This window comes from Oncorhynchus keta, chromosome 29 (assembly GCF_023373465.1).
Source record: "Oncorhynchus keta strain PuntledgeMale-10-30-2019 chromosome 29, Oket_V2, whole genome shotgun sequence".
In the NCBI taxonomy this organism is placed as follows: domain Eukaryota; kingdom Metazoa; phylum Chordata; class Actinopteri; order Salmoniformes; family Salmonidae; genus Oncorhynchus; species Oncorhynchus keta.
Genome location: NC_068449.1, coordinates 14,593,318 through 14,608,308, shown reverse-complemented (window position 1 = coordinate 14,608,308; position 14,991 = coordinate 14,593,318). Strand labels below are relative to the sequence as shown.

The 14,991-nt window shown below is 42.6% G+C and overlaps 1 protein-coding gene across 3 annotated transcripts; it reads right to left on the bottom strand.

Annotated features, from left to right (window-relative positions):
* Positions 1-596: 596 nt before the first annotated feature.
* On the bottom strand, positions 597-12,510 carry LOC118374108 (nuclear receptor-binding protein-like). Of its 3 annotated transcripts, none has more exons than XM_052486051.1 (18): positions 12,343-12,510; positions 11,288-11,660; positions 11,071-11,193; positions 10,390-10,494; positions 10,146-10,235; positions 9,971-10,011; positions 9,585-9,679; positions 9,345-9,428; positions 9,162-9,220; positions 8,914-9,012; positions 8,619-8,751; positions 8,350-8,440; positions 8,198-8,248; positions 7,591-7,726; positions 7,432-7,485; positions 7,245-7,308; positions 4,299-4,354; positions 597-2,442 (listed from the first exon to the last, which is right to left on the bottom strand). In XM_052486051.1, exons 2-18 carry the CDS (start codon positions 11,495-11,497, stop codon positions 2,347-2,349), a joined length of 1,587 nt encoding a protein of 528 aa, XP_052342011.1. In that variant the 5' UTR covers positions 11,498-11,660; positions 12,343-12,510; the 3' UTR covers positions 597-2,346. The 3 variants fall into 3 exon arrangements, with proteins under 3 accessions (XP_052342011.1, XP_052342012.1, XP_052342013.1); XM_052486052.1 differs by having other exon boundaries at positions 11,288-11,642; positions 12,343-12,507; XM_052486053.1 differs by lacking the exon at positions 12,343-12,510 and adding an exon at positions 11,866-12,322.
* Positions 12,511-14,991: the final 2,481 nt, after the last annotated feature.

Here is a 14,991-nt window from a genome sequence, read left to right as displayed (position 1 = left end):
CTCCAAAAATTACGATATTTTTCCCCATGTGCAGATGCAAACCGTAGTCTGTCTTTTTTACGGGGGTTTTGGAGCAGTGGCTTCTCCCTTGCTAAGCGGCCTTTCAGGTTATGTCAATATAGGACTCGTTTTACTGTGGATATAGATATGTTTCCTCCAGCATCTTCACAGGGTCCTTTGCTGTTGTTCTGGGATTGATTTGCACTTTTCGCACCAAAGTACGTTCAACTCTAGGAGACAGAACGCATCTCCTTCCTGAGCGGTATGATGGCTGCGTGGTCCCATGGTGTTTATACTTGCATACTATTTTTTGTACAGATGAACATGGTACCGTCAGGCGTTTAGAAATTTCTCCCAAGAATGAACCAGACATGTGGAGGTCTACAATTGTTTTGAGGTTTTTACTTGTGTCATGAACAAAGTAATGTCCTAACTGACTTGTCAAAACTATAGTTTGTTAACAAGAAATTTGTGGAATGGTTGAAAAACAAGTTTTAATGACTCCAACTGTATTCACTGAGTTACTGTTAGCACTTCCTGATTAAACATCCCAGTTGGAAGGAGATTCAGTAAATAATGAGACATTTGGGCAGAGGTGGTGCATTACATATTTATTTACAAATAGAAAATACCAAACCATTTAAAGAGGAAACAGAAAGTCATACATTGCAGAGGCTGTCATAGGATACACACTTGTCAGAAGGCACACGAGCACAAACTTACTTCACACACCCTCTTTCTCAACCACTAACTACACTGCCCAAGTACTTCTCAGAACATAGACTACTATAAAGAAAAAAAAGCACATTGAATATTACAGTAACCGTAAAACAGATTTTAATTGCACAACATTGTGTCCTACTGAACGTGACCCAAGTTACCCAACTGCGTTCAACAGCATTTAATTGTTGCATTTGGCAAGACAACAGCTTGGCTAAAGCAGTACCAGTCATACAGCCAGGCCACTACATTAACAATTTATCCACTTATATCTATATATTTACTCCTCATACAAACTCCTCTTTGGATGTGTACAGTAAAGTAAAACCCTTACTTGCTGTTCACAACAAAAAACACTTTCTCAATAACCAGAATATTCAACGGAACGTCCAAAGGAAACCATTTCATTATCCAAGTACACTATAAGAATTAAGGTTTGCCAAACAATGTAAAGTATATATATTTTTTACAGAACAGATAAAGATGTGATAACAAAGAGGCATGAATACTGTTCACCACCAAAACACCTCTTAACTACAGCTCCAGGAAATCATTCAGCTTGTTCCTCTGCTTTGACTGACAGCCTGTAAATACAGCCCCTCCCAGACTATTGGCTCCATCAGTTGAGACCACAGTAAACTATGAGTGTAAAAAACAAAAATGGGAAAGATACAATGACACATTTGTAACATAAATATAGCCAATTCAGATCTTTTTCATTGGTTAAAAGACCAATTCGTGGAAAAAAAGATCAGAATTTGGCAGGCTGTCTAAACGCAGCCTACAATGGTCACCTACAGGTAAGTTCACTGCAGACATTCATGCACAGCCGTGCGTGACCACACTGAAGCAGAGAACTTTAAGGCGGATAGCATGTGCATGTATACAGCCACCGAGAAGGCAAATGGCAAAGATATAAAACACAAACAAACATGTAACACTGACATATGATACCTGTGTTGGCTTCCTTTCCAAAAGAAGTTGCTACTGTGTATATAGAGAGAACTAAACAGAGAGGGACTGACTCGGACAGCCCCATAATAAGGCTCTATGGTCCTCCAGAGAAATAGAAGACACCACACAAGGTTTTGGGTGAAAGAGTCTGAGGCAGGAGGTGTGGAGTGTGCATGTGTGGTGGTTGGGGCCAGCAGGGGTATAGGTGTAGGCCTAAGCCTGCCAATAGGTGTATATGTACTGAAGTGGGGATCCATGGATCCTTAGGGGTAAGAAAGGGAGGGTTGTAACAAGCATGTAGGGGAGGGGGTATTATAGGTAATGGAGTGGGGGTCCATGGATCCTTAGGGGTAAGAAAGGGAGGGTTGTAACAAGCATGTAGGGGAGGGGGTATTATAGGTAATGGAGTGGGGGTCCATGGATCCTTAGGGGTAAGAAAGGGAGGGTTGTAACAAGCATGTAGGGGAGGGGGTATTATAGGTAATGGAGTGGGGGTTCATGGATCCTTAGGGGTAAGAAAGGGAGGGTTGTAACAAGCATGTAGGGGAGGGGGTATTATAGGTAATGGAGTGGGGGTCCATGGATCCTTAGGGGTAAGAAAGGGAGGGTTGTAACAAGCATGTAGGGGAGGGGGTATTATAGGTAATGGAGTGGGGGTTCATGTTGATCCTGTTATGAGGACACAGTAATGGGATTGAGGGAACCGTTCCTGCTGAAGAACTTGGTGAAGGCCTCTTCTAACACAGTGGCCATCCTGCTTTGGTCCACCTGTAGGGACAATCAATTAACATGTTGTTGAGCATATTTAATATATTATGGATGCCATGCTTCAGAATGTGCCTTCAGAATGTGCCTATACAGTGCCTTCAGAATGTATGCATACCCCTTGACTTATTCCAGTTTGTTGTTACAGCCTGAATTCAAAATGGAGTAAAATTTACACACAATATCACATAATGAAGTGAAAACATGTTTTTAGATATTTTTGTAAATTTATCAAAAATTAAATACAGAAATATGCAATTTACACAAGTATTCACACCCCTGAGTCAATACATGTTAGAATCAATCACCTTTGGCAGCAACTACAGCCTAAGAGCTTTCTCCACCTGGATTGTGTTCAAACTCTGTCAGGTTAGTTGTTGATCATTGCTAGACAGCCATTTTCAAATCTTGCTATAGATTTTCAAGCTGATTTAAGTAAAAACTGTAACTAGGCCACTCAGGAACATTCAACGTTGTCTTGGTTAGTAACTAGTGTCTATTTGGCCTTGTGCTTTAGGTACTTGTCCTGCTGAAGGTGAATTTATCCTCTAGGATATTGCCTGTTCTTAGCTCTATTTTGTTAAAATAGAAAACTCCCTAGTCCTCGCCGATGACAAGCATACCCATAACATGATGCAGCCACCACCGTGCTTTAAAATATGAAGAGTGGTAATCAGTGATGTTGGATTTGCCCCAAACATAACACTTTGTATTCAGAACAACAAAAAGTTAATTGCTTTGCCACATTTTTTGCAGTACTACATTAGTGCCTTATTGCAAACAGGATACATATTTTTAAATGTTTTTCTTCCTTTTCACTTTGTCATTTAGGTTAGTATTGTGGAGTAACTACACTGTTGTTGATCCATCCTCAGTTTTCTCCTACCACAGACATTAAAAGCTGTAACCTTTTTAAAGTCACCACTGGCCTCATGGTGAAATCCCTGAGCGATTTCCTTCCTCTGCGGCAACTGAGTTAAGAAGGCCACCTATATCCATGTAGTGACTAGGTGTATTGACACACCACCCAAAGAATAATTAACAACTTCACCATGTTAAAAGGGATATTCAATGTCAGTGTTTTTTACCGATCTACCAATAGGTGCCCTTCCTACTGAAAAGACAATTGTCCCGGATGATATATTAGCTAATAAATATTTGAAAAACACCTTGAGGATTGATTATAAAAAACGTTTGCCATGTTTCTGTCGATATTATGGATGTAATTTGATTTTTCCCCCCGGTGTTGATACTTGTATGTGCGGGGTACAGAGATGAGCTAGTCATTCAAAAATCATGTTAAACACTATTATTGCACACAGAGAGAATCCATGCAAGTTATTAAGCACATTTTTACTCCTGAACTTATTTAGGCTTTCCATAACAAAAGGGGTTGAATACTTACTGACTCAAGACATTTCAGCTTTTTATTTTAAAATTCATTTGTAAAAAATTAAAATCTAAAAAAACATAATTCCACTTTGACATCATGAGGTATTGTGTGTAGCAAGTGACAATCCATTTTAAATTCAGGCTGTAAATGTGGGAAAAGTTAAAGGATGTGAATACTTTCTGAAGGCACAAAGTAAGAGTGGGAGACTAAAAACAGACAGTCCTTTCTATAGTAGAGTGGAGAGCAGGAGCTGCTATCTGGCATTTGGGTGTGTTTATAGGGGTCAGTGAGAGCTGAAGTGGGTGCAGGGTGTGACCCTCTAAATGGACACTCACTGCCTCTCCTATGCCAGCTACAACAATTACACTTTCAAACCCTGACACACACACACACACACACCTCTCTACCACAGAACCCCTACAAACACACACACTTGTTCCTCTCTCTCACAAAAGTACACCCTTACCTCGCTGATGAAGCCCAGTTGTACCAGCTCAACAGCCAGTTCCTGTACATTCTCATCTGAAGCAGAACAGACAGCAGGGTCAGTGGAAACACACACACACACACACACACACACTGTCTAGCAGTGAAGTTGCCCTTTAGGTGCAAAATTAACTGTGTTGGCAACACCAACATTAACCATAAGAGTTACATTGGACTTTAGACAGAAACCGTAGTGCCTAGTCTCTTCCTGTTATAATCTTACCATCACTGATAGACGCATAATGTGTGTGTGTCTACTGCAGAAAGTGTCAGTGCCCAGCCCTCCCCAGAGAGCAGCTGCCAGCAGCATACACACGCCTGCCATTCTCAACACGCAGGCCTGCAACACTAGACGCCTGCCATGTGTGTGTCTGGACACACCCACCTGGCCATGCAAAGACTTGTTCCATGTATATCCCTGACTTAAACCTCTATTCCTTACAGGGGACAATAATATCCTGTTTGTACTGTCTAGGGATCCCTGATATGGCCTATGCATTCCCCCACCCTCCCCATTCCATCTTATCTGCACGTTAAGTCTCTCCCACTACTTTTCACACATACACGGCACACATGCATGTATTTCCACGCACACAGTCTGTTGGTGGCAGCTATGCATGCGATAGGAGCAGCCCCACTGGTGTGGGTTAGGCTGGGGTTACAGTACACTAGGGCAGGCCAGTGCCTGGAGTCATAAAGACAAAAAAAACACAGACAGGCTTGGATGGCCAAAGTCGTGCAATTCCCAGACAACACACAGAGTCCGAAACAAGAGCTGGGAGGGTTATAACTGTAAATCTCTCCAATTGTGAAATCTGACATTGTATAATTGCAGGAATGGACAACTTTGATGGGGGTGGGACCCACAATATATCTGAACTCATCATGAGGGGCAGCAGTTGCTCGCAGGTCTGGTACCCACATCCACCTTGTGTATTCTACTATTCTAACTCACAACAGCAAGTTGAGACCCCGAATGAGTGTACCCCCCCAAAAAATATATACATATACAATACCAGTCAAAAGTTTGGACACACCTACTCATTCAAGGGTTTTTCTTTATTTTTACTATTTTCTACATTGTAGAATAATAGTGAAGACATCAAAACTATGTAATAACATATATGGAATCCTGTAGTAACCAAAAAATATTTTATATTTGAGAATCTTCAAAGTAGTCACCCTTTGCCTTGATGGCAGCTTTGCACACTCTTGGCATTCTCTCAACCAGCTTCATGAGGAAACTGGTATGCATTTCAATTAACAGGTGTGCCTTGTTAAAAGCTCATTTGTGGGATTCCTTTCCTTCTTAATGCATTTGAGCCAATCAGTTGTGTTGTGACAAGGTAGGGTTGGTATACAGACGAAAGCCAAGTCCATATTATATATGCTTTATCTTGGGCCAGGTCGCAATTGTAAATGAGAACTTGTTCTCAACTTACCTACCTGGTTAAATAAAGGTGAAATAAATAAAAAATAAAATATGGCAAGAACAGCTCAAATAAGCAAAGAGAAACGACAGTGCATCATTTAAGACATGAAGGTCAGTCAATCCGGAAAATTTCAAGAACTTTTAAAGTTTCTTTGGGTGCAGTCGCAAAAACCATCAAGTGCTATGATGAAACTAGGACCCAGAGTTACCTCTGCTGCAGAGGATATGTTCATTAGAGTTACCAGCCCAAATAAATGCTTCAGAGTTCAAGTAACAAACACATCTCAAAATCAACTGTTCAGAGGAGACTGCGTGAATCAGGCCTTCATGGTCGAATTGCTGCAAAGAAACCACTACTAAAGGACACCAATAAGAAGAAGAAACTTGCTTTGGCCAAGAAACACGAGCAATGGACATTAGACCAGTGGAAATGTGTCCTTTGGTCTGATGAGTCCACATTTGACGTTTTTGGTTCCAACCACTGTGTCTTTGTGAGACGCAGAGTAGGTGAACGGCATGAAGGAGGGGTGACGGTGCTTTGCTGGTGACACTGTCAGTGATTTATTTAGAATTCAAGGCACACTTAACCAGCATGGCTACCACAGCATTCTGCAGCGATACGCCATCCCATCTGGTTTGCGCTTAGTGGAACTATCATTTGTTTTTCAACAGGACAATGACGCAACACACCTCCGGGCTGTGTAATGGCTATTTGATCAAGGAGAGTGATGGAGTGCTGCATCAGATGACCTGGCCTCCACAATCACCCGACCTCAACCCAATTGAGAATGTATGGGATAAGTTGGACCGCCGAGTGAAGGAAAAGCAGCCAACAAGTGCTCAGCATATGTGGGAACTCTTTCAAGACTGTTGGAAAAACATTCCAGGTGAAGCTGGTTGAGAGAATGCCAAGAGTGTGCAAAGCTGTCATCAAGGAAAATGGTAGCTACTTTGAAGAATCTAAAATATATTTGTTTAACACTTTTTTGGTTACTACATGATTCCATGTGTTATTTCAGCATTTTGATGTCTTCACTATTATTCTACAATTTTAAAAGAAAGAAATCCTTGAATTGAGTGTGTCCAAACTTTTGATTGGTATTGTACATATTTTAAATTGATCTGAGGGCTGCCATTTACCCATCCCTGGTTTAAAGGAATGCTGTGTGGTTATCTTACCCAAACACCTGTCTATAACACATAGTTTGATGGAGACTTGTGGTCTGTCTGGCCTGTTAGGAGGGGGACCATCCTGTAAGACTTAATCCTATTGGCCCCCTTGGGAGCTGTATATGGGCTGTGGATTGTCAGGCTATTATTATAGAAGACCTAAGGGTCCAAGCGTTCTAATAAAGCACACTGGGTTGCCATAGCATAGATATAGCATCTCAGTGTGTGTGCAGTCTTCCTTTTCTTTTAGCTGTTCGTATACTTTGATCTCCAGCCCCTGCCTGCCCAGATCAATGTCTGTGTGTTTCTATCTCTTGTTCTTACTGGGTAACAAGTCACAGCTTAAGTGTCTGTTGAGTTTGTCCTCCAGCTTCAACAGTAGTGTCAGCTGTGGATACAAAGGAGATGTAACGGTTACACATTCAGTGACTGGCCACTAGAACACACTCGTCTATGGTCATCTAACTTTTATTCACTGATCTAAAAATAGAATTAGATTAACACTACTTACATGATGTTTTGCACCCTCCTCCACCGGCTCAATATTACACTGCATCTGAACAACCTGCAGAAGGTAAGAAATGTAGATAGGAATCCAACAAATAAAATGTATTACGTAGTATTACCATTATTAGTTCATTGAGTGGATTTGTATACTTTCCCCACTCACCTTGCGTGTCTCTAGTTCAGCAGGTTCTGGGGTGGGGGATTTGACAGAAGGGGTGACAATGGGGGACTTAACAGGGGACTGCTGGGGCTGCTGGTGAGAGGGCAAGCCAAATGCTGTCAGGGGGTAGATGCCATTCCTGTTGGGTAGGGAGGGCAGCGGGGTTACTTTACATGTCATGATTAGACGGGTAAAGTACACATTTTATTTGTTTGTGACCAATCAGGGGGGCCAAATCACAGACAGGCGATAATCTTACACACATTTAATTAAGGCCAAAGTGAAGACCCCGGATTGTTCAAAAGCTTGCCAAATCAAAACTCTGGGAGCAAATCTTGAGTTTGCAGGTATTCTCATTCATTTTTCAAATAGAGATTCTAACAATACTTCAACTAAAAGTAAGAGTGGTGGAAGGGCTGGATACAAACACATTTGAGATACAGGCAAAGCAGAATAACAGTCCAAGTTAAATACTGCCACCAGGTGGTTGTATAGTGCATTACAGGATCATTGTCTAGTACTGAGTGCTGTGGGTTAACTACGCCCTCTAGTGGTGAGCATGCTCGACATCTGCCCAGTCGTGGTCAATAGTTGATGGGGAGTTCCTTACCGGACATCCTCCAGGAACTTATCCAGCTCCAAGGCAGGAAACTGAGACAGTCTGATGAGGAAAGAAACAGGATTAGCACAGGTTTCTGAAGAAAATACCCTGAAATCAAAAACCAACTGTGGCTTCCTTGAAGAAAAACTGTTGTCTCTTACTTGAGCTGCACACCCTCCTTGATCTCAGCGATGATGAGGTTGGGGTCCATGTTCTTAGTGATCTCCTCTAAGGCATTCTCAGGGATCATGTCTAAAAGAGGTATGGAAAAGATTAGGGGTACTCACACTGGTGGTGACAATGCAGTGTGTGTTTGTGAGAATGCGTGTGTCTTGTGTTTGAGACTCAAACTGGAGTGTGTGTGATAAGACTCACACTGGTGCTTGATGATACAGAGTATGTGAGTGAGAGTGTGTACAATCAAACTCACGCTGGTGGCTGACTATGCAGTGCGCAGCTAACAGCTTCAACAGGGGCACCTCAAACAGAGCCTGGTGGAACAGCAGCTCTCTGGCTGTAGGTCTCTTAAACGGGTCAGCCTCCAGACAAGTCTGGATAAACTCCTGCAAGGTACACACACACACATGGCATCACACACACAGTTCCAGGGAAAATCTTATAATACATGCACGCATGTATATATGTAGTTCTGTCCTTGAGCTATTCTTATCTATTAATGTTCTGTATTATGTCATGTTTACACACACAGACAAACACACTCCTACCCTCTGCAGTAGGTCTTCCAGTGACTGTATGGCATTGTTGATGGCCTCCTGAGAGACGTAGGAAGATTCTCCATTCCCCTGGATCTCCAATACTGCCATCTACACAACACACAATGATATCACCACCACCCACGCAACACAAGTCGCAACACCGTCACATAAAAATTATGCGGAGTAATGACATCACAAATTCTGGCACAGAGATAAATCGACATGGGAAATCGGTGATGTTAAGTGTCCCATCTCACCTCCAGGGCACACATCCCAAAGGAATAGATATCCACTGCAGTAGTGACATCTGCAACAGCTACAGGTGAGAGAATGTAAGATAGGAAACAATGGATTGAGTGACTCAATAGTCAATCATTTCCTGAGAATATATGCATTCCTTATACCCTACAAATAACCTATCCATAAATGTCCTTCTTTACCTCCATATTCTGGGGCGAAGAAGTGCAGGTTTTTCTGCTCCTCTCTGCAGGTCTTTACATGGTTGTTGATGGTGTCTGGAGCCACTGAAGGAGAAAAACAGATATACTGGGTTAGACAGTCTATAAATCTGTTATAACCGGTTATAAATATGTTATCTCTGGAAGATAAACCCATACAGGGCTGGCCTGGACATTGCTGCTAAGCCCATAATAAACCAGTGGCTATGACTAGAGTCCTACCTGATCCTATCTTGATGAGTCCGTTGTGTTGGATGAAGATGGTGTCACAGGTCAGGTTCCCGTGGATGATGGGCGGCTCACAGGAGTGGAGGTAACTACAGAGCCACATCAGAAAGCAGAGAAGTAAAGCACTGTGTTTTTTTTGGCTTACCTCATAAACCAGGGTAGGTTCAGTAGCGCACGACACAGGATAATATTTTGGAATGGAAATTTAAAAAAAATGTTGACATCATCGGGTATTAGTATCTCCCCATTTCACTCGGTTTTAAAACGTTCAGCCCTGTTTCGTGCCTACTGAGCATGACCCTGGCTGCCCATTTGAATTGGATATGGGGTCTTAGCGTTGCAGCTATGGCAGAGTTGGTCTGTGTGAGAGAAAGACTGACCTGAGGGCTGAGAGGATCTGGGTGCACCATCTCTTCCAGGCCTAAAGAACAAACACCATACTTCCTGTTACATGTAGACTATTGAACGTCTTCTTATACGCTAAGCATCCTTTGATGTGCTACTGTGTTGTAGGTGACGTGGTGGGCAGGGTCAATTCTATTATGATATCTGCACCTTTTCATTCATAGTCTTGTGGTTCTTCTTGGTCTTCTTCAGAAACTGCTTCAGACTTCCCGAGGACATGTACTCAGTGATGAAAATAACCTGAGGTGTAGACAAAGGAAAAAACAAGTTAAGAAGAATCATTCAAATTATGTTGTTACATTGTTCCATAATTTCCCTCACTCGCATTCAGTCCTGATTATATCAACCAGGCCAAACAAGGAAGGTTTCTCCTCTCGTAGCAGACAGAACTTACCCTGGCGCGGTTGATGTCATTGATGTCAGCCCAGTACTTGTGGAACTTGACGATGTTGAGATGTTCCAGCTGAATCAGGTTGTCAAACACAGACTTCACCTTCTCCTGTTCACAGAGGTGGATAGACATGGTAAACATTTAACTAAACAGGGTCTGTAGTGGTGGGATCAACTGTTTGTATCAGTGTGCAAGGCATATAACATTAGATATTCGCTCAAGTACAAAGATAACAGTTCTACTAGACAAGAGAGAGGAGGGGGGAAATAACAAATGCTATCTCTTCCTCCAGGCCAGATTGCATCATGAGATAGAAGCCTCAAAGCAAGTTAGTGAAATGATGGAACAATGTAACAACATAATTTGAACGATTCTTCTTTTTTTCCCTTTGTCTTCACCTCAGGTTATTTTCATCATGGAATACATGACCTCAGCAAGTCTGAAGCAGTTCCCCCCCCCCTGTAAACTACACATCGCATTCCATGTCTGAAATGTGGTGTATAAATAAAATTATTATATGTTATTTTATTGTAAGGCCAGAGCTGCATGTATTCAGCTACTTAGAAAGGAAGCTTTGAGCTGTTTGAATTTGAGTTCAGATTAAGTAATGAGTCAATAAAAGGACACTGGGGGTCTGATTTCAGACTGAGCATCCTGCTGGTGTCGCCGCCAGGCATACTGTACCTCCTGCAGCTTGAAGTTCTTCCTCTCTGAGAACATGACCTCGTTCCAGACCACCTCCACCCCTTCCTCCGTGTCCATGGCCAGGTAGGCAGCATCTATCCCTGGGACATTCCGCTGGTTCACCTGGGGGAGAGAACAGAGGCAGAGACATGGTTCAGTACCTTCACAAACACAGTTGCAAAACGTTCATTGACAGGCCAATGGTCTCTCATCTCACCTCCTCTCTGCGTTTCTGCCAGCGGCCGCAGGGGCTCTCCTCCAGGATCTCCGACTCATCTTCGCTCTCCTCCTCCTCATCCTCTGTGGGGGTGGTGGTGGGGGGCCCCGTTACAGGGGGACACACAGAAGCAGGTCCCTGGCCACTTGGGGTCACCGTCTCTGCCTTGGCTTCCGGAACCTGGAGGGGTTTACCGTCTCCCTCTGACATCACAGCAATACAGGTCTCTGAGAAGGACTATGCTACTCTTCTCCTCTGGGGGGGGTGTGAAGGCAGAACACCTTTCTCGCTCTTCTCAAACTGTAGCAGTCGCGCCCCCTTCCACTCCCTCACACACCCTGGGAGCTATGAGACACTTGAGGCAAACGGGACACTTAATATCACACACACACACACACACACACACACAATCAATACCTTACCTGTTATATGAAATAAGACCTCAACTTTTCTTTATGAACTACTAATCCAATTGGGTCAAGACTTGCTTTGTCACTCCTCAACAACAACTCTATGGTTACCAGTAAAGGCAGCAAAGAAAAGAGATTTACCAGAATTAAAATTGAAAAGTGGCTTACTTGCTATGCAGTTGTTATAGTGGACTGTAATTAATGAGGCAGCCAAGTAAATTGTTTTGTTAGTTTGCTAACGTTAGTGAGCAAGCTAATTGGCTGTCGGGCACTCAAGTTAACTTTACACGCCTCTCTATACCAAACTCAGGACACGAGATATAACTAACAGAAGCTAGCTAATTGATCAACTTTCACTAAAACGTAAAGTTATCCCCGGCCATTGGTCTCATCTACAAAATGCTACATAAACAGTTACATGCATTCAGAAAATGTCAAGCACGAACTCAGATAAACAACAAACAAACAAGCTGAAAACACAACTTTAGCTAACGTTAGCAAAGTTAGCTAGCTATCTCGAGAACTAGCAAGATAACTTAGGCAAGCAGTTTATTAGCTATTGTCAGCTAGCTAGCGTATTAACAAGTCAGCAATAGTCCCATTGTTACCCAGCAATTCTATCGACACACACGGTTAGCTACTTACTTATAAGAAAGCGACGACATGTATTTATTGTAAAACCCCTCACAATGCGTAATTCATCTAGCTAATAACGTTAGAAGCTAGCTATCTATAAATGGCCAGGGGGAGGGACACCGATTCGCAGAATATCAGAACTACTTCCACCATTGTACGCAATGCGCATGTAAAGCGCAGCTTTGATAACCTGTACCTCAGTGCTCGAGAGGTAAACATTGCTCCTCTACCACTGATCTAGGATCAGATAACTCTACCTCCAACTCAACCCTATCCCATTCATTAATTAGGGCATTTGTTGGCTAAATAGCCCCTTATTTATCAGCGCTTAGTTATCAATGTTGTATTCGCATCATGATACAAAGTAACCATGTTTGGCTAGAAAAACATCTTACAAGGATACAAAAAGTAACGTTTAACGTAGCCACTGTATAAGTTGAAGTATACATTTGCATACACCTTAGCCAAATACATTTAAACTCAGTTAACAATTCCTTACATTTAATCCTAGTTAAAAGTCCATGTCTTAGGTCAGTTAGGATCACCACTTTATTTTAAGAATGTGAAATGTCAGAATAATAGCAGAGAGAATGATTTATTTCGGTTTTTATTTCTTTCATCACATTCCCAGTGGGTCAGAAATTTACATACACTCAATTAGTATTTGATAGCATTAGCTTTAAAATGGTTTAACTTGGGTCAAACGTTTCAGGTAGCCTTCCACAAGCGTCCCACAATAAGTTGGGTGAATTTTGGTCCATTCCTCCTGATAGAGCTGGTGTAACTGAGTCAGGTTTGTAGGCCTCGTTGCTCGCACACACTTTTTCAGTTCTGCCCACATATTTTCTATAGGATTGGGATCAGTGCTTTGTGATGGCCACTCCAATAACTTGACTTTGTTGTCCTTAAGCCATTTTGCCACAACTTTGGAAGTATGCTTGGGATCATTGTCCATTTGGAAGACCCATTTGCGACCAAGCTTTCACTTCCTGAATGATGTCTTGAGATGTTGCTTTAAATATATCCACATAATTTTCCCACCTCATGATGCCATCTATTTTGTGAAGTGCACCAGTCCCTCCTGCAGCAAAGCACCCCCACAACATGATGCTGCCACCCCCGTGCTTCACGGTTGGGATGGTGTTCTTCAGCTTGCAAGCCTCCCCTTTCTCCTCCAAACTTAATAATGGTCATTATGGCCAAACAGTTATATTTTTGTTTCATCAGACCAGAGGACCATTCTCCAAAATGTACGATCTTTGTCCCCATGTTCAGTTGCAAACCATACTCTGTCGTTTTTATGTTTGTTTTGGAGCAGTGGCTTCTTCCTTGCTGAGTGGCCTTTCATGTTATGTCTATATAGGACTCATTTTACTGTGGATATAGATACTTTTGTACCGGTTTTTTGTAACAGTCGAATGGCCTTAAGAATGGCCTGTAACAGTCGAATGGCCTTAAGATAGAAGCTGTTTTTCAGTCTCTCCGTCACAGTTTTGATGCACCTGTACTGACCTCGCCTTCTGGATGATTGCGTGGTGAACAGGCCGTGGCTCGGGTGGTTGACGTCATTGATGATTTTTTGGGGCCTTCCTGTGAAATCGGGTGCTGAAGGTGTCCTGGAGGGCAGGTAGTTTGCCCCCTGGTGGTGCGTTTGAGCCCTGCGGTTGCGGGCGGTGCAGTTGCAGTATCAGGCGGTGATACAGCCTGACAGGATGCTCTCAATTGTGCATCTGTAAAAGTTTGTGAGGGTTTTAGGGACAAGCCACATTTCCACAGCCTCCTGAGGTTGAATATGTAACTACTATGATAAGACATTTTGGTTGATCCAAATGTGGTATCAGGTTGGGTGTAAAAGATATTGGGTACTGTTAAATCGGTGAAGGTAAGCTGAAGTGACTTGTGAAGTTTGTGTTTCTTCCGCCCAGAGGGAGTGGGCGCTCTGTGCGTTTTGAGTTTTGAATCAGAGTCTTTACCCTACAAAGTCATGTTAGGATATTTCAGTTATCCTGTTAGATCTTTAGTGGAAAATCCACTGCTGTGTTTCAGGTACTACGTTTATGGTCATGTTGCACCAGTGTTTAGGAGGGAGATTACAAGATGTGTGACTGTGTAGTTTCAGTGGTAAAAGTTGTGTGTCAACTGTAGGGGTGCCCATGTTGCTGGAGATCTAAAGTGCATGTGTTGTATGCTGAGGCAGGTGTTGTATGCCGAGGCAGTGAAGAAAGTAGAGGAAGATGGGTCAAGGATGAGTTATGCTGAGAGGATCCTTCTGAGTAGTAGATTTGTGCCAGCACAGAGGGACGGGCCTATGAGTTATATATGCCTCAGTAAGGTTCGCTTCTTAGCGTTCATTCTGTAGCAATGGTTATCAACTGTACCGCAGAAATGGAAAGTAAATCACAGAAAATATATGTTGTTTTGGCAGCAGCTGAGAAGTACTTGGGTGTACGAGATTTGACTTCAGAAGAGTTACAGGGTGTGTTGACTAGTGGTGTCCCTTCCTTCCAGGTCGTTGGCCTGGGGTAGGATCAGATTCAATTAGTGGAATAGGGTGGTGGGTTTTAATGAGTGTAGGGTTATTTGGTATGGTAATTAAAAATATTTGTTTTATTGCATTTTTCCCGTTTCCCCTTTTCCCACGATGTATTACAACGTGTA